Here is a 20,673-nt window from a genome sequence, read left to right as displayed (position 1 = left end):
GAAGATGGCATTTAGAATAAAAAGAGGAGGGAGAAATAAAATCACTCATACTTTCAATCAACCAACTTTCATGCCTCGGTTGATTCAGCAGCCTGTGCACTGAGCTGAGGGTAAGAGCCACCAGAAATTTCTTGTTGCTCGCTGATTATGAGATCAGAAGATGGTTGGGGCTGTGAGGTATGTTATTGACAACAGAATCATATATTTAAAGACTGAAAATAATTTAGATGTCATCTAGTCTGACTCCCTAATTTTGCAAAGGAGGAAACAACTTCAGAAAGATGAAGTCAGTCGTCCATGTTCACATGGGTGGTAATTGACAGGGCAGGGATTCAAACACAAATTAATCTCTTCCCATTGTCTTTTTGCATCACTAACAGTCTTCTAGCCAAAATCATACAATATTTGGATAACTTCAGTTGCTGTGAGATTGTACCCAAATTAGGAATCAAAGGACTAGCTACCAAGAGATGTCAAATCCCAGATATAAGAGACGAGAGACAAACCTAAAATACTAGGAGGTCTTTGACCAGGAGCATGCTAGAGCCACGTGACCTTTTACACCTTGAAAATTGGCACCCACTACTAATCAGGGCTAGATTTACTGTTTTGTTCATAGTCTAGTCTTAATAAAGTGATAGAGAAAGTGTTAATAATACAGATTAAGCTTGAAAGAGTATCATGCATACTTTTTTTTTTATCAGAAAGCTTGTTGTTAAGTGTTTCCCAGCACACCTTTGTCTTTTCCAATCCATTAAACCTCGTTTAGAGGGAACTGCACACCCAAACAACATTAGATTGTAAGTTCCTTGAGGGCAAAGACTGTTCTTGACTTTCTTTGTATAACCAATGTTTAACACAGTGCCTGGCTCATGATAGGCACTTAACAAATGTTTGGTGACTTGAGTTTACTGACAGACTCAATAGGAAAATTTTTTTAAAAAACTGGGATAAACCCATGATTGTTTTATTTAAATTAATCCCAAGGGGTTCCATGTAATTCCATAATTTTCTCTTGTACCAAGAGAGTTTTCCATTGTCCCACCTGGAAATACCAACTTCTAAAATATTAAATGGGCAGTGATCAATCATGAAAACTTGAGTTCAAAGTTGGACTTATACACTAGCTGTGTGACCCTGGGCAAGTCACTTAATCTTTTTGCCTCAGTTTCCTCATTTGTAAACTGAGCTGGAAAAGGAAATGGCAAAGCACTCCAGTATCTTTGCCAAGAAAACTCTTAAAAAGGGGTCACAAAAATGTAGGCATGACTGAAAATTACTATTAATAAGAAAGATTAAATATCTTCAAAATTAAAATATGGTAGGTACAAGGTTAAAATCATCTGTATATTTCAACTGTATTAAGTAAGTTTTCTGACTTGACTTGTACAAATCCCCAGTCTAAAAAATTAGTTCCTTTATTGATTCACCACACTTGAAAACAGGATATGGAATTTTTTTTCAAAAGGCATTATAACTCAGAGGCAGACATGACACAGTGGATAGTCATCCCTAGAGCCAGGACAACCATGGTTCAAATTACTTCTCTGATATATCCTGACTGGATGACCCAAATAAGTCCCTTAACCTCTCAGTCTTCTAAGCAACCCTCTAAAATGATGAATTTCAAGGTACCAACCAGCATGGCTAGAGAGAATTTCCTCATCTGGAAATTTCCCTTATCAACAAATCATAGATCCAATGTTGTATAACTCTTGTTTACTTCAAAGATATTGAGATGGAGGGGCATCTATCTAGGTGGCACTGTGTATATATAGTGCCAAGCCTGGAGTCAGGGAGACCTGGATTCAACTGTGGTCTCAACCACTTCATAGATGTGTGACCCTAGGCAAGTCACTAAACTCTAACTGACTAGTCCTTGCCCTTCTGTCTTAGAGTTGTTATTAAGGCAGAAGGTAAGGGTTTTGGGGTAGAGGGAAATATCTTGAGAAGGGGAGAACCAGCTTCACTGTAATTTAAAAGAATAATTTTTAAAATAGTCAAGAAATAAAGAGCCACTGAGACAGTCAAAGAGGGATAGTTCTTATAAGTTTTAATTAGAATAAAAGCAGCAAGACATAGTGGATAGAGCTCTGGATTGAGCAGCATCAGATCCTGCCTCTTCTACTTATCAGCTGTGTGACCACAAGCAAATCACTTAACCTCTCTGGACATCAAGCTAAGATCACAATTCGTAAATATGAGATGATCTGCCTTAGTGGAAGCAGTGCCCTCTCCTGGTCATATTCATATAGATACATGTACTTTCAGGATACAAAAGTAAGTATATTAAACCAACTATCTGGACTTCGACTATTTGAAATCTCTTTCTGTCATATAGAATGATTGTCTACTTTCATATTCTTTGCCTCGTTTCACACCATAGCCTAATCTTATTGGATCTGCGAGTAGCAACTAGGTAGATACACAATAATGCAGGTTACTAGCAAGCTTTGGCACAGAGAGGATAGTTACAGAAGGAATGGTGTCATGTGAAGCAGATTCATTTGCTGTTGAGTAACGGAAAGATGAGGCTGGCTCATCACAGGCCTCAAATCCCCAAATATTTGTTCATCTTACTCAAAGCATCACACACTGTATTCAGATCACTTCGGAGGTCCTGGACCACATTCTCAATGCTCCTGGTATCCTTCAGTATTTCGATGCTCTGTGTGTAAGGATTGAAGTACACAGAGAAGGGGCGAGTTATTGACTTGGCAAAGTCTCTGCAAAATAATAAAGAGAAAAAGTTAAACAATTGGCTGGCATTGGTTAAAAAAGAGAGCAAGAGATAGTGGGAAAGGGATGAATGGAGAAGAAGGAAAAAAAGAGAGGGGAGAGAGGAAAGAGAAAAAGAGAGGGAGAGAGAGAGAAAGAAGGAAAGAAAGAAGGAAAGAAGGAAAGAAGGAAAGAAGGAAAGAAGGAAAGAAGGAAAGAAGGAAAGAAGGAAAGAAGGAAAGAAGGAAAGAAGGAAAGAAGGAAAGAAAGAAAGAAAGAAAGAAAGAAAGAAAGAAAGAAAGAAAGAAAGAAAGAAAGAAAGAAAGAAAGAAAGAAAGAAAGAAAGAAAGAAAGGAAGGAAGGAAGGAAGAGGAGGAGGAGGAGGAGGAGGAGGAGGAGGAGGAGAGAGAGAGAGAGAGAGAGAGAGAGAGAGAGAGAGAGAGAGAGAGAGAGAGAGAGAGAGAGAGAGAGAGAGAGAGAGAAATGGATACACTATCTTCTTCAAACAGGAAAAGAAATGTTTACCTCATCTTTTCTTTTGCTTCTTCAAAACTTTCTGAAACAAAGTAGGCTTCCTGAAAGGTAGTGATAAGGCATTCCTGCAGGCAAGTTGTCTTTGGGTCAAATGCTTTCACACACGCCTTGTCAGACAGAGCATGCTGCAAAGTATACCCAGAAACTTGTTAAGCTCCATAATGAGACTCCAAAGTTCCCTGACATCCCATTGCTACAGCCCACTCCATCGCAGAGGCAGCTCCAACCCCACTCAGTTGTGAGTCTCCCATGAATTATGGAGCTCTCTCATGCATGAGGGAAATTGGAGGGGGTTTAAGTCTCTTAGATACTGAGGGGGAAATGGGATTATGGCATTATTTTATTTATCATCAGTGAAATTCACACTGAAGGACAGTTCAGAGTCATACCCCAACAGCAATGGAATTTAAATGGAGGCTCTATTGGAAGAGGAGCAGCACCACATAAATATGCTCATAAATGGATCACTCTAAGCAATGTCCTGAAATTTCACTGAAATGGCAGAAGTAATAATTACCTGCGCAGAGAGGTAATTGGGGCTTTGACTGAACTATTTGTGGGAAGCATCACAAGACATTTTTAGGCCAGATGCTGAGTGTCACCAGAGTGACTTTAGGAGTGAATGACTGTATGGGAGATGATGACATAAGATTATCTGATGCTGAAGAGGTGGGTGACTTCCAGAGAGGCCTGCATAGCTGCTTGGAGGGCAGGAGCAATTGACCGAGGGGGTCCAGCTTGGGGCTCAAGTAGGAACCAGATGTCATCACTTTCTGAACATCATGAGGGCAGTTTTCCTGATGACGTGACTGATGCTGACAATTGCAAGGATGATGAGTGGCTGTAGTTTCAAGACAGGCAGAGAGACAAGGAGGGTCCGGGCCCCCCTTCTACCTTCGTATTTTCATCTGCTCATTTGCTAACCTGTGTTAGCCTTAATTAAATCATTATTTTTATTTTGGACTCCTCGATAAACATGATTATTTCCACATACATATAACAAAAGGAAATAAAACTGAATATGAAATCATAAATTTCAAATTGGTATATTGTGAGATTTTTAAGCATACAATAAATTTCAAACAATAATTGTATTACTGCCCTGTTTGGTGGTGCAGGGCAGTAATACAATTACTGTTTCTCTTCCTTCTGCTCTCTTCTGCATAGTTCATAACTATTTCATGAACATTCTCTTTTGGACGTCATTGTTGCTCCCAGCTTTGGCCCCCATAACTCATTTCCTCAAAATAATAATAATAAACACCTCTTTGTAACAAATAAGGGAGGGAGAGGGGAGAGCCGGGGGGGGGGGGAGAGAGAGAGACAGAGAGAGACAGAGAGAGAGACAGAGAGAGAGAGAGACAGAGAGAGAGACAGAGAGAGAGACAGAGAGACAGAGAGAGAGATAGAGACAGAGAGAGAGAGAGAGAGACAGAGAGAGAGACAGAGAGAGACAGAGACAGAGAGAGAGAGAGAAAGAGAGAGGGAGGGAGGGAGAGAGAGAGAGAGAGACAGAGACAGAGACAGAGAGACAGAGAGAGAGAGGGGGGGGGGTAGGGAAAGAAAGAGACAGAGAAGAGAGAGACAGAGAAAGGAAGAGAGAGAGAATATGAGTATTAAATCATCAGAAAATGTGTCTCATGCTTGTTTACCTAATGTTCAAGGTTCCTTAGAGGAAGAAAATTATTTCAGAATAGCCAAGTTCATCGAGTGTGTCCTGCACAAGCTCTATATCATATATGTGCCAATAAATAAAGCTAGGAAAAAAATATTAGTCTTGTCACAGCATTTGAAGCCCTACAGAATTTAGATCCCACCCACATGTCCAGTCTTGTTTCATCTTGCCAGGTGGTACAATGGATAGAACACTGGGTCTAGAATCAAGAAGATCTGAGTTTACAGGACCTGGGTACAAATCCAGCCTCAGATATTTACTAGTCTTGTGATGAGCAAGTCAACTACTTGCCCTCTGTTTGCTTCAGTTTTCTCAACCATCAAAGGGGGATGATAATAATAGCATCTTCCTTGCAGACTTCCTTGTAAACTACCTAGTACTTAATAGGGACTATATCTATATCTAGATATATACACTACTTATTTTGGAAAATTATTTTTAAAACCCATATCTTTTGTCTTAGAAACAATTCTAAGTATCAGTTCCAAGGCAGGAAAGTAGTAAGGGCTGGGCAATTGGGATTAAGTGACTTGCCCAGGGTCATACAGCAAAGAAGTGTCTGAGGCCAGATTTGAGCCCAGGTCCTCTGGACTCCTGGCTTGGTGCTCTGTCCCCTTAGCTAGTATTATTACTATACTTGCTGAAGAGCAATATAGTGGAAAGCATACTAGTTTTGGATTCAGAGGATCTGACTTCAAATTCTGCCTCAGTAACATACTACTTATATGACTTTGGGCAAGTCATTTAATTTCTTTAAGCCTCAATTCCCTCATCTATAAAATAAGGGATTGAGCTAGATGATCTCTAAATCTCTGATTCCTTCTTATAAACCCCATTCTAGTCCTACTGGACTCCTTGTTGTCCCCTTAAGAACCCCTGTGATGTACATGCTACTATTGTGCCTATTTTACAGATGAGGAAAATTAAACCGACAGTTTATGTGATTTTCGCCCAGAATCATATAGCTAGTAAAATGTTTGAAATATAATTCAAACTCAAGTCTTCCTGTCTCCAAATGCAGTGTTCTAGCCATTGCTTTCTTTGTCATTATTACAAGGCTCCCCTAAAGACCCAGAGAAGTTTTAAACTGCACTAATTTTAGAGGACAGCGGATATTATATCACCCATTCTGAGCAAGGAAGAACTTTCTGAATCCAGCATTCCACTTCCCACCTCAGTGATTTTGTACTCTAATGCCTGAAATGCCCTCTCTCCTCAGCTTCTCTCAAGTCCTAGCTCACCTCCTATAAGGACATAGTGCTGTCTTCCTCAAGCCACTACTTTGGATGTACTTGATGTCCATTTATTGGTTACATCCATACCCACACAATAAGGCAAAAGCTTCTCGAGATCTGGGTATATATCATGCTTGTCTTTGTATTCTCGACATTTGGCACAGAACCTTACACACAGAAGAGGACTAATAACCATCTACCAAATTAAAATAAACAACTCAAAGCACCATCTTGGTGCTCTCTTTAGGTCTACATGAGGATCTCTCCCCCAGGCTTTGTGTGCTGAGCATAGTGAAGGCAAACCTTTTAGAGATGGCGTGCCATGCCTGTCCCCCCCCCACGATCACGTGCCATCTCCCTAACCCCCTTTACCTCACACAGGGGAAGGAGAAAGCACTCCCATTCAGCTGCTGGGCAGAGGGATAAGTGGTGTGAAAAGATGTCATCAGGCACAGTGGAAAGGGGGAGAGGAGCAGTTCCACCCAAGTCCCTATGCTTTTCTAGTAACAAACTCTGGCGAAGGGGAGGGCAGCCCCGTATCCACAGACAGGACTCTTTGTGCCATCTTTGGCATTCATGCCATAGGTTTGCCATCACTGCTCTAGCACATCTTTCTTTTTCTAATTCAACTTACTGGAGAGACTTTGGGAAAAGCTCTCCCCATGCACATTCCTCGTGTACTCTCTATGGAGTCAATGATCTCCACGGGGAAAGCTGCTCATTCCCAAGTCTTTGTGAGCGACTCAGACACAACACATGAGGAGTCCACCAACACGCAGCACACACTGTCTTGTTTTTTTTTCTCTTCTACCTAGTTCACGTGTCTCGATAAATGTGTATGAGAAACTGGGACTGCAGAAGGAATCTTCCAGTGAACTCATTTTCCCCCTCCAGAATAACTTCATTATAAGCAGAAGGTCACTACACCTGCAAATGCATCTGGGCTAAATTCAGTTCAGTGCATTGAACATTGGGGAGATTTGGTTCCACATGACTGACAATTCCTTCCACTTAGAAAAACAACCTTACATTTTTTCTTTTTTTTTCCAAAATGAATGGCCCATTCGGAAGACTACTGTTGTTCCCTGGAAGAATGATGGGATCGTTTGGGGCTGGCTTTCTTTTTAAATTGTAGAGGTTATTCTCTTTTTAGGCTCACACGAAACTTCCATCTTATCCCTCTTTCTCTAATTGTCTACCTACCATTCATCTATTCACGTGGAAAGGCAATGATGAGTTCAGTGACCTCCCCACCTGTTCAATCCAATCTCTCTCCAGCCCCTCCAACTCTTAAAGATCCTTACAGGGTGATAGCAGACGAGAAATGTGGCAGAGTAGACAAGAATGCCAGATCTGCAGCCAGGAAGACCTGAGTTTGAATCCTGCCTGCAAAGCTTACCAACTGTGTGATCAGGGGCAAATAGCAGATCACAAATCTGTACCTCAGTCTCCTTACTTATAAAATGGGCATAATTACACCTATATAGTATTCACTTTGCAGATTTATTGCATGATTTAAATGAGATAATGCATGTTAAGCACTTTGGAAACCTCAAGGTACTATATAAAAATCAGCAATTAATAAAAATAGCTGAAATGTAGCACTTCTATTATTGATAGATATATATGTGCATATTTATATATATATATATTATTGCAAAGCATTTTCTACATAGTAATAATAATAACAGGGGCAACTAGGTAGCACAATGGATAGAGCACCAGACATCAGTTCAAATCTGGCCTCAGACATGTCCTAGCTGTGTGACTCTGGCCAAGTCACTTATTCCCATTTGCCTAGCCCTTGTCCTCCTATCTTAGAGTTGTTACTAGGACATAAAATGAGGACATAAAAATAATAATAAAAGCTGACCTTTATAGAAGATTTTATGGTTTATGGAGTGCTTTATATACAGATCAAGTTCTTACTATATGCTTACTGTATGGCACGCGCAGTATTTTATTAATAATATGTGTGACAAGAATATGTATTATTATTATTAATAGATAAATGTTTTCAAAGAGCTTTTACATATATAATTTCATTGTAGCCTCCCAACAATCCTGTGAAGTAGTATGAAAATCATCCCCATTTTATAGATGAGGAAACTGAGGCCAATAAGTGATTGTCCCACAGCCAGCAAATGTCTGAGGCAGGTTTCAAACTCAGATCTTCCTGACTCCAAATTTAGTGCTCTAGTAATTACTTTAAGTTGTTTCTATCTTACCTTATTCCTCCTGAACCCATCAGGGCTCTTTATTTCAATTGTATCCAACCCTCCATGACCCCATTGGGGGTTTTCTTGGCACATAGACTGGAGTGGTTTGCTATTTATTTCTCCAGTTCATTTTATATTTGAGGAAACTGAGGCAAACAAGGTTAAATGACTTGTCCAGGGTCTTACAGCTAGTCAGTGTCTGAGTCTGGATTCAAACCAAGGAAGAAGAGTCTGTTTGACTTTAGATCTAGTGCCCTATCCTATCTGCCCCATAACAGAGGAGCAAATAAAAATGAGAAGCAAAAGGAATGTGTACTCTCATTTGGCAAAGCAACCATAAAATGCCAGTAATCTCAGTTATTATAGGTGTAAAGCTCTCTTGAATTTATCCATAGAATTTCTTCTTTTTGTAGTAAAAATCAATGGAGTTTTTATCATGGGAAAATTCATACAATGGAGATACTGGAGTTGGTATACCCAGTTGTGTTCATGTCATCGTCTGCCTTCACTGCTGGAGGGATTAAAGTGGCTCAAGACAGGCCCAGTAGATTAATTAGACACTTGGCTAGAGCCTCCTGTAGCAGACACCCAGAGGCTAGAGTACAGCTTTCTGAATAGTGACCCAAGACTGAAGAAAAGTCAGTACGCTTAAAGCATTTTATTTATAAATATGATCATTTTGGCAACAGCTATAATATCATTCAACTACTGTAATATTGGAAGGAGAAAATGCAAGAGAGTTTGGGTTTTCCCAAGCCTTCAAGAAATCAGAGGCCAAAGGATGCCTCTCATCCAGGCTATTGTGGCCAGTTGGATGGACAGTCCAATCGTGTATGCGTCTTGGACAAAGGCTGTGGAAGGATGGCGATTCAGACTGAGAAGTGAATAGGAAGAGGAGAGCAGGTAGATTGCCTTTGGAAAATTGCATGGTACTCCTAATGACCCCAAGCTTCTAGCTTTAACAGCAATATTCTTCCAGTGATACCGTGTGCCTATGAATCATGAAACACCACGGTCTCCAAAGAATTAAAGTTGTAGGTCACCCAAAGGGCAATGGAAAGGCGCATTGGTAAACAGAGCAGGCGGCAGCATATTACTAATGAAGAACAGTCCAGGAGAAGCAGCAGAAGGGATATAACCAGGGAGGTGTGTGACTGGAGGAGTAGCCAGATCAAGCCTGGTGCCAGAGCAAGGGCTAAATGATGGAAAGTCCATTGTCCCTCTGGTCAATGCAATGTGAATAAGTCCTAGGATCAGGGGATATCTAGAGGTCACCTAGTCAATACATAGCCTTCGAGGCCACTGGAACCAAATTAAGAAGTCATTGGGAAATATTAAAAATAAGTAAGAATACAATAGAACATAGATGCTGTTAACTTGTAGTTTTCTAAAGCAATATGTAGCTGGCAGGAATCCTTATGTACACCCTTTGGTGACCCCCATTTCTATTTGAGTTGGGCACCACTGATCTTGTCCAACCCCCACATATTACAAACAAGGAAACTGAGGCACAAAGATATGAAGGTCACATAGGTGGTATACATAAGAACAGGAAGTCAGATCCAGATCTCCTCAGGGCTCTGTGTTGCCTCCTCAACTCTAGAGGACAGGTCCTAGCTTATTGAAGAAACCCCCCATTCAGGATTTTCAGATGGGTATGAACAAGAGTCAAGCAGGATAAGAAGATGTGAAGAGACTGACCTCTGAACCAATGGAGAGAGTAGCCACATCACGGATGAATCTTTGATCCATCAAAGTAGCGAAAGCAAAATAGAGCCTTTGTGGCACACACTGGATTCAGTGTGTAGACAATGAGTATAATAGTAGCAGTGAGTAGATGAGGAGGAGAATATACTGGTAGGCTTGGGATGACCTTCTCTCCAGCTGAAACTCTAATTATTGCTGCTTCTAACTCTCTGGCACCCATGCGCACTGAGTCAATAAAATTCAAACAGAATATATTGAGTGCCTACTACACGTAAAATACCTTATTAGGTGTGGAGGGAGGTACAAGGAGCCACAATAGCTCTGAGGTTTCCAAAGCATTTCACATACTCTACTTGACTGGAGTCTCAAGAAAACCCTATGAGAGAGAGGTGTGCTAGAGGAATTAATATTCCCATTTTACAGATGAGAAGACTGAAGCTCAGGTAAGTTCAATGACTTGCCCATCAACAAGCAGCCAGAAAGCATGAGAGGAAGGATTTGAAACCAGGTTCTCCTAACCCTGAGTTCAGTTACCAAATAGGAAGAAATGGCCATGTATGTCAAGGATGCAAAAAGCTAGTAATGGAAGCAAAACCGAAATATTAAAATGCGGAGGTAGGGCATGGGGAACAGAGGCAAGTCAGGCTGCCGAAGTGAGGAGAAGTGGTCAATAACTACCTGTGGCCAACAAAGGGGTTATGAATGCTGAATAGCTAGCATTTATGCAGAGCTTTAAACTTTGTAAAATGTTTTACAGATATGATCTTATTTTATCCTCCCAACAACCCTGGGAGTTAAGTGCTGTTATTATCCCCATTTTACATATGGGGAAACTGAGGCAAACAGAAGTTAAGTGTCTCCAACTACTAGTATCTGATGGCTGTGAAGATTAGCAACTGGGTCTGATCTCCTTGCCTGATGATGAATCCACCTACATAATGACCACTAGGACCCAGCAGGATATGCCACAGATAGTTCAGGGAATGGCAAAAGGATAATGAAATGGGAATGTTGTCGTTGTTCAATGGTAACTGACTCTTTGTGATTCTATTTGTTTTTTTTCTTGGCAGAGATATTGGAGAGGCTTGCCATTTCCTTCTCCAGCTCATTTTACAGATGAGGAAACTGAGGCCAATAGGGTTGTGCGACTTGCTCAGGATCATACAGCTAGTAAGTGTCTGAGTCCTGATTTGAACTCGGGAAGAGTCTTCTTTACTCCTAGGCCAGCACTCTCTCTACCTAATGGCCCTAATGAAATAGGAATGGCCTCTCCCATTGCTCCAAGATGTCCAGTCCTGGATAGAAGAAGGATCTACTGCAATTTGCTTGGCTACTTTTGTCTTTGCCTGTGCCTCTATTAGTGTCTTCTTTAGGAAATCAGGATCACAAAGACAGCCATCAAGTCTTGTCACATATCATACAATGCTCAACCTGGGGTGGATTCTTAATAAATACTGAAACAAACACTTTCAGGCCCCTAGGGAACCATTTAGCCAGTTATTTTCTAATGATTTATAATAGTGTTAATATGAAACATCAGTAGAGCCAATTAGGTTTGCTTTACAATTATTTACATTTAAATAATGAATGTCAGCACACAACACATCATAGCCTCTCTGACACTTCATCTAAGTCTCCATCATGAACAAAGGTTCATTCATTTCCATTCTCTTCTCCTCTTGGGTGGTTATAGTTAGCTTCTGCTCTATTATCCCAATTCTGCTCTTTTACTCCCCCTACTTTGTATTATTTCATAATGGTACTTCCAGGGGCAACTGGGTGGCTCAGTGGATTGAGAGCCAGACCTAGAGGAGGTCCTAGGTTCAAATCTTGCCTCGGACGCTTCCTAGCTGTGTGACTCTGGGCATGTCACTTGACCCCCATTGCCTAGCCCTTACCATCCTTCTGTCTTGGAACTAATACACACTATCAACTTTAGGGTGGAAGATAAAGGTTTTTAAAAAAATAATGGTTCTTCCACATTTCCTTTGGATTATTCCTCATATTTGTCATTCTTGGTCACATTATAATATCCCATAACATTAATGTAGCATGGTGTATTTAATCATACGTTTGTCATTGAACATTTAGGTTGCTTCTAGTTTGTTTGTTTTTCCTTTGAAAAACTATAACTTAGGCATAAAAAAATCTTTGAACAGAGCTCTTTTCTTATTTATAACACTCTCAAGGTATATTTCCCAAAATAAAATTATTAGGTTAGCAGATTATGATATAAAGTTAAAGGTTATGACTATTTTTGTAACTTTTAACAGAGATTGCCTTCCCAAAAGATTCTACCGGTCTGCAATTCCACTAGTAATGAATAAGCATACGTTACTCGACAGCTGCCACCATTATTAAGGTTTTTTGCTTTTAATTAGTTTCACCAATTTAATGGGAGTGAGGTCCTTCAGAATTCTTTTTAATTTGCTTCTCTTTGATTATTAGTGAGACTCAGCATTTTTTCAAGCTGAATTTGTGTTCCCCTTTTTGAAAACTGTCTATTCATATCCTTTGATGGTTTCTCCACTGTGGCCTGGGAGTTGCCTTTGTAATGTTTAACAGCTCCATTTAGTCATTTAGTCGATTAAGGTGAACAACGTGATGTCTGTTGGCTTGAACGAGGTAATACAACTTCCAGTAAAGACGTAGCTAAGCTGAGAGAACGTGGCTCATTCACCCCCAAACTGGCAAACACCCTTGAAAGCAAAGTGATGTTAGATACCAGTTTTTTACTGACAGATCTATTCAGAATGGACTTATTCTTCTGAGTTGAAAGACCACTGGGCTGACATTCAGGAGACCTGGATCTCTAGTCCTGGCTTTGGTCCCAAGAAGCTTGGCGACCTTGAACAATCCCTTTATCCTTTCTGGGTTTCAGCTTCCTTATCGGTAAAAGGATGGGATTGGACTGCCTGCTTTCAGAGGCTCTTCCCAACTCTCATTTTCTAGCTTCTCGGTTGTCCTGAGCCTTAGTATTTCTGAAGAGCTAGGATGCAGGCGTAGGGACCTGCCTCCGAGTTCTCTTTCCATCATCCTAATGTCATTTCCAGCCTCCGGTCTAGGTGGCCTAAGACTCCTTCAATGACTCAGAGATATTGTTTTTCGCAGACTCTAAGGGCATGGGACATGATTGCCATCATTCAAATGATAGTTGAAAAGACTGAAAAAAAGATCTCCAAGATAAAGTTGAGTTCCTGGCTGATTTGGGGCCAGGCTCTGTATTGCTTCCATCTGTTTGCATTTATGTCTGTGTGTGTGTGCAATGTCTATCTTACGTGTGTATGGATACATGTACTACGTATGCACTTTGCACAGAGCCTGGCATGTAGTAGACACTCATTAAATGTTTAGAGCTCTAGAGATAGATGAGCAAGAAGCCGCCAAACATAGAGAAAAAGCTATGTGTATATGTAGTTTAACCCTACCCTAAAATGTATTTCGTGCCAACAAAACCTCCTGACATATCATTTCTGTCCCAGTTGTCAAACTGGGCAGTGATGGGATCAATGCTCTTCTAAAGCTTTATAAATGATGCTGACAGTTTTATCTACTTAAGCAAGCTGGTTTGGACAAAGGGGGATAAGAAAATAATTCTCTCCTTTAGGCAGTGACTTAATACAAGCTTAAGATACCGTCTCTAAATCTGGTTCTCACTCACTCCAAACTGAAAGTGCTACCATTATGGCAGAGCAGAATGCCCCTTGCTAGTCACTCAGTCAGTCAACAGCGAGCATCTATTAAGGTCCTACTGCTGTGGCCTACGACCCTGTAAGACAAAGAGACTGACACAGTCATGGAGAGAGGACGGAAAGACAGGCAGAGACAGAGAGAAGGACAGAGACAGATAGAGATGGAGAGAGGACAGAAAGGTAGACAGAGACAGAAAAAGACATAGAGACAGAGACGGAAAGAGATATGGACAGAGACAGAGGAATATAGCAGAGATGGAGAGAGGAGAGATAGAGACAGAGAAAGACATAGAGGCAGAGACACAAAGACAGACAGAGATAGAAAGAGATATGGACAGAGACAGAGACAGACAGAAACAGAGAAATAGAGACAGATAGAGATGGAGAGAGGAGAGATAGACGGACACAGAGAAAGACAGAGACAGAGACACAGAGACAGACAAAGACAGACAGAGATGGAAAGAGATATGGACAGAGACATAGACAGAGGGACAGATAGACAGAGACAGAGAGATAGACAGAGATGAAGAGAGGATAGAAAGGTAGACAGAGAAGAGAAAGACAGAGAGACAGAGACAGAGAGATAGAAAGAAATATGGACAGAGACAAAGAAATATAGACAGAGATAGAGAGAGGAAAGAAAGACAGAGACAGAGACAGAGATGCAGAGGAAAGAGATAAACAGAGAAAGAGAGAGACAGAGACACACAGAGAGAGACAGACAGACAGATGGAAAGAGATATGAACAGGGACAGAGGAACAGACAGACAGAGACAGACAGAGATGGAAAGAGATATGGACAGAGACATAGACAGAGGGACAGATAGACAGAGACAGAGAGATAGACAGAGATGGAGAGAGGATAGAAAGGTAGACAGAGAAGAGAAAGACATAGAGACAGAGACAGAGAGATAGAAAGAAATATGGACAGAGACAAAGAAATATAGACAGAGACAGAGAGAGGAAAGAAAGATAGAGACAGAGACAGAGATGAAGAGGAAAGAGATAAACAGAGACAGAGAAAGAGAGAGACAGACAGACAGACGGAAAGAGATATGAACAGGGACAGAGGAACAGACAGACAGAGACAGAAATAGACAGAGAGACAGACAGACAGAGAGACAAAGAGAGACAGAGAGAGGGAATAAGAGAAGAGAGAAGAGGAAAGAGAGGAGAGGAGAGGACAGAAAGGAGGTGAAGGAAGGGGATAAGACGGAAGAGAGAGAAAGTCAATTTTCTGGGGTATACTGGAGACAATTATAAATTTTGTGTGAGCATTTACACTTCAGAAATCAGAAAATGCTCTAAGTTAAGTCTTGCCTTATTGTTTTGTTGAATTCTAGACTTAAGTAAATAATAGAGAAACATTAATAATGCAGATTAAATCTCAAATGGGTACTTTGGGGGGGGGGGGTCAGTTGTTACTAGCACACCCCTGGCTAAAGTGGAGATAATCAGTGTAGGGCAGGCTATCTTCTTGTAGAAGGTGGGATTCTAACTGTGACTATAAGGAAACCAGGGAAATCAGGAGATAGAGAAGAAGAGGGAGAAAATTCTGGGCCAGGAGGGATTCTGACAGAAAAGGCTCTAAGTATAGAGATAGTCTTTCCTTCTAGGAACAGAAAAGAAGCCCAGAGTCACAGAGCAAATGTGTGTCTGAAGCAGGACTGGAACCCGGGGCATCTTGATCCCAAGGTCAGCCTTCTGATTACTCTACCGTGCCATCTCTCAACTCCTCTCAATCAATGTTACATAAAATATACTCTATATTCTAAACTGTATTATATGATGATTTGTGTCAATTGTGAGCTCCTTGAAGCAATGACTATCTTGTATCTTTCTTTCTATCCTCATTAATTAATTAGCACAGCGCCTGGCACATAGCTGACACTTGGTATGTGTGTGTATGTTGACTGACTAAATATTGGGTCTTTGCTCTACACTCATATTTTAGTCGATTTCTAAAATTTTTGCCAGACTGAACGAAAATAGAAATGGTTCTGTGACATCGGAGGATTTGGAGGAAGGAATTAGACGTTATGACAATGAAGGAGTTAATGGCCTAGGAACTCAGCAGAGGAGAATCCCATTTCAGACTCTCCCCTGGTATCAAATGATCTCAGTGCACAGCCTCAACCTCCTCAATCTCTTCTCTGTTGCCGTCGTAGAATTGTTTTTAGCAATATCTGAACAGCTTTTTGTGACCCCATTTGGGGTATTCTTGGACAAGATCATGGATAGGTGTGCCATTTTCTCCTCCAGCTTGTTTTATAGATGAGGAGAAGAAACTGAGGCAGAGAGTGAAGTGACTTGCCCAGGGTCACACAGCTAACCAGTGTCTGAGATGGGATTTGAATTCAGGTCTTCCTGACTCCAGGTCTGGTGCTCTATCCAGTGCACCCCATGGTTGCATATAATTTATTAATAGTCCTAGTAAAGGCAATATGATAAAAATCATTCTTCAGGGATATGCATCTATCTATCTATATTTTTTAACTAAAGCTTAAGGGAAAAGCTTGATGATTCTTCAACACTGAACAAACCTGATAATAAGCACTGGTAGGTTTAGATATTTAACATTCCAGCGACCTCTGTGGAGAGGAACACTGCCAAACTTTTTCAACAATCAGTCCCTGACCTCAAGACGCTCCAGAGCTGGTCCTCGCCAGGGAAGCCAAAGATGACTCATTTTTTGGAGTTAGATGAACCCTCGTGGAGTACCGAGGTGTGATCCAGGCAATTAGTCGGCAACTGTGTCTTGGGCACCTACTCTATCTATGCAAGTTGTCTCATCCCTGGAAGAATCCGGCCCCTCAAAGGTCAGCCAGATAATTCATCTGCTGGGAATTCTGTCTCTAACAAATATCAGACATGCTCACTGCCTTCAGGGAGCCGATGGCAAACACCAGAAAATGGAACGATGCAAGGGTTTGGGGAAAGATGGGCTTTCAAACTAGACTTTAGAAATGGATCGCATTCGAATCTCGTGTTTCTGGCTCCCGATTCTCTAAATCTTGGATTTAACTGGCCTTTGGGAGAAGCAAGGCCAGGAATGGACGACAAATAGTAACAGATAGCATTTATATATAATACGTTGCAAAAGTGTTTTATAGATGGAATAATGCTATTATTATCTCTATTTTACAAATAAGGAACTCAACCTTTCCTAGATCCTGCTTCGACACTCTCACTCAGTACTCATTCAGTTGTTTCAATTGCATCCTACTCTTCCTGATCCCAATTGGGGGTTTTTTTCCCCTTTTTATAATTTTTACTGGACTCGTGTTTTTATTGATAGCAGTAACTCCTGAAAGAGGAAGCTAAGCTCTCTCTATTAATGTACCTTCTTTAGTTTTTAAATTTATTTTATTTTTACGAGATGAACAAATTTCCACCCAACTTTTCCTGAGTTCATTTGGGTTTTCTTGTAAAGATACTGGAGTGGTTGGCCATCTTCTTCTCCAGCTCATTCTACACATGAGGAAACTGAGGCAAACAGGGTGAAGTGACTTGCCCAAAGTCACACAGCTCGTAAGTGTCTGAGCACAGATTTCAGCTTAGGAAGATGAGTTTTCACAACTCTAGGTCTAATACTTTATCCATTGTGCAACCTCACTGCCCAAGTATAGCTACTTAATACACCATCTCATTATTTTGAAATCAAGGCTGGGCTAGAAGAGGAGGAAATGAGGATTGGATAGTAGAGAGTTGGGATCTGGCTATGAAGCAAAATCAGAGAGTGGGAGCAGCCAAAAGAACTCCAGACCACATAGATTTTTATCACTGGTTTATTCTTGCCTCTCACCATCAGGAATGACAAGTTCTAAAACATAAAAGGTTGGGTTTTCTGAGCACTAGAAATCTCTCCCTGCTCATCTCCACCTCCTGGTTTCCTTGACTTCCTTCAAGACAGTTTAGATCTTATCGTCTACAAGAAGCTTTAGAAGGGGCCAGCTAGGTAGCACAATGGATCAAGCACCACACCTGGGATGGGAGGTCCTGGGTTCAGATCTAGTCCCAGACACTTCCTAACTGTGTGATCCTGGTCAAGTCACTTAACCACCATTATCTAGCCCTTCCCATTCTTCTGCCTTGGAACTGATACTTGGTATTGATTCTAAGACAGGAGGTAAGGATTTTTTTTTAAGAGACCTTCCCTGTTCTCCCTCACTGCTATTACCCTCCAAGATTACTTCCCATTTACACTCTATATGTTTTAGATGTACCAATGATCTGCATGATTTCTCCCTCATTAGTGAGAGTCCAAGCACAGTGCCTGGCACTTGTGTTTAATAAAAGCTTGTTGACCGCTTCACAGCAATTCTGTTATGCTGGTCTCCTTACTGTGCCTCACAAGACATCCCCCTCTCCTGACTCAGGCATTTTCACTGACCATCCCCCCGCCCCACCTGGAATTCTTTCCCTCGTCCTCACTGCCTCCTGGCTTCCCTGGAAGCCTTCCTTCAAATCCCATTGAAAATCCCTCCTTCTCAGAGGTGTCAAACACCAAGTCCTTCCTGAATGTGGCAGAATCCAGATTCAAATGTAATTGGGGAATATTTAATAAAATAAATGAATCTACAACAAAACATAAGTAATATTATATTTGCCTAGCTAGGTGGCACAGTAACAGAGCACTGGATGTGGAATCAGAAAGATCAGGGTTCAAACCTGGTCTTAAATACCTACTGGCTGTGTGACCCTGGGCAAGTCACTTTACCCTGTTTACCTCAGTTTCCTCATCTGTATGTATGATGAGCTAGAGAAAAAAATGGCAAACCACTCCAGTATCTTTGCCAAGAAAATCCCACATGGGACCAGAAAGAGTCAAACACAACTGAAACTACTGAACAAAACAATATATTTTAAAATAAAGTTCGTATGCATCCACAGGATCCTTATAGCCAGATTAGTGGCCCTCTTTTCTACTTGAGTTTGACATCACTGCTCTATAAGAAATATTTTGTGATCCCCCTTAATGCTCGAGTCTTCCTTCTGTTTATTATCTATAGTTTATCCTTTATATAGCTGTTTATACATATGATTGAAAATCTGTTACCCTAAACAAAGAACTACATATCCCAAGAGCCTCCTGACTTCCTGTCAGTACATACTTCCTGTAGACAGAGGATAAAGGGCGTGGGCTTTGGAGGCTCTTGCTCTCTCTGAAGTAGAATCAGCATTGATGGTGGTGAGTGGGGATGATTAAAAAAATTGCTAACCAGCCATGGGCACGTGGTCTTTATCTTCTTTATTCCTTGATTTCTAATGATCATTAATAAATCTCTTAAAATATAATATTATTATTGAGATTTATTTTTAACTTTTACACATAGTTGTTTGCACATTATCTCCCCCATTGGATTTTAAATTCCTTGAGAATAGAAACTAGTTTGGCAGCAAGGTGGATAAACTATTGTAACAGGATGTCCCTGGACTTTCTACATGCACATAGGGGGTTATTAACAATAATTCTGGCAAAAAGACAGCATGGCACCGTAGAGAGAGAGTTGGTCTTCAGATAAGGAAAACTTAGGAACAAGTCCTATCTCTTAAGATCTATTAGCAATGTGATCCTAGAGCAAATAATTTAACTTCTCAGTGCTCTAGGCAAGAGATATGAAGCATGCAGCTGGCCATATGTGGCCCACAACACTCCTGCGTACAGCCCAAACCAGATTAAACATAATTGGGAAATATTTAACAAAATGGTTTTTCTTAAGATAAAACATAGATAATGTTAACATATGGTTTTCTAGAAGTCAGTGTGTGGCTGGCAGAGATCAATAGGTATGATTAAGGGGGCCCCATTTCTATATGAAACTAGGAAACCCTTTAAAGCTGTAATTATGGAGAAGGTGCCAACCTGAATCATCAGATGGAATCTCCTCATCTGGGATTTCAATCAAAATACCTGTACAATCCCTATCTCCATCCTCGGGACAAAAAAACAAAAACCTGTGGGGCTGTGGGAAAATTCCACTTTCTAAAAGTTTTTTCTAATCAGTTAGTCCTTTCCTCCAGCAGAGAAGGAGAGCATGGTACTCCATGTGAACATTCTGGAAGACCCTTAAAAGCATTTCAGAGAATCTATATAATCTGTGCAGAGAGTGAGTTGCCACAATTTCAACTTTCACAGTGCCCAGATTTATGCTTGCTTTTGTAAGTTTTTCCATATTTATTCAGTTTCTCTTTTCAAGGGTAAAAATAAGCATTGTCAAAAAAGAAAAAAATAGAAGTTATATCCCTGACTATATCTTCTACTTACATTTCTGAGTGCTCCATCAAGACTGCTGATAGAGTAAGGCTCTTAAAAGAGGCATTAGAAGTGTGGTAATTGCAGGGCAAGTTAGGTGGCTCAGTGAATAGAGAGCCGAGCCTAGAGATAGAAGGTCCTGAGTTCAAATCTGACCCTCAGACATTTACTAGCTGTGTGACCTTGGGCAAGTTGCTTAACAACCTCCATTGCCTTGCCTTTAAAAAATAAAAATAAAAAGTAAGGATGGTAGTTCCAATGTCAATGTCAACGATAGATTCCAGACAACTGTAAAGCAACTGGACCGTATCAATGCAAAGTCACTGCTACTGATATCTTAGTTTACAGTGGGAGCAGTATTAAATGTTCTCTTGAAAGGCAAGAATGTGTAGAAGCTAAAATGTTGTATAGGTATTGTTGTTCAGTTGGCTCTGACTTTGTGACCCCATTTGGAGTTTTCTTGGCAAAGATTCTGGAGCAGTTTGCCATTTCCTTCTTCAGATAATTTTATAGATGAGGAAACTGAGGCAAACAGAGTGAAGTGACTTGCCCAGGGTCACACAGCTACTAAGGGTCCAAGGTCACATTTGAACTCATGAAGATGTAGTCCAGCACTCTATCACACTATTTAGCAAGC

At 40.8% G+C, this 20,673-nt stretch overlaps 1 protein-coding gene across 1 annotated transcript in view; it reads right to left on the bottom strand.

The window, feature by feature from the left end:
- Positions 1 to 2,030: 2,030 nt before the first annotated feature.
- TPH2 (tryptophan hydroxylase 2) overlaps positions 2,031 to 20,673 on the bottom strand; it is a 135,931-nt gene continuing 117,288 nt past the window's right edge. The window contains exons 10-11 of the mRNA XM_001363038.4: positions 3,244 to 3,377; positions 2,031 to 2,726 (exon numbers count right to left, since the gene is read on the bottom strand). Of these exons, the coding sequence (XP_001363075.1) occupies positions 2,552 to 2,726; positions 3,244 to 3,377 (309 nt within the window). The 3' untranslated portion in view covers positions 2,031 to 2,551. The remainder of the gene's footprint in view (positions 2,727 to 3,243; positions 3,378 to 20,673) is intronic.

This window comes from Monodelphis domestica, chromosome 5 (genome assembly GCF_027887165.1).
Source record: "Monodelphis domestica isolate mMonDom1 chromosome 5, mMonDom1.pri, whole genome shotgun sequence".
Lineage (NCBI taxonomy): Eukaryota > Metazoa > Chordata > Mammalia > Didelphimorphia > Didelphidae > Monodelphis > Monodelphis domestica.
This window is presented reverse-complemented; position numbering and strand designations above follow the sequence as displayed.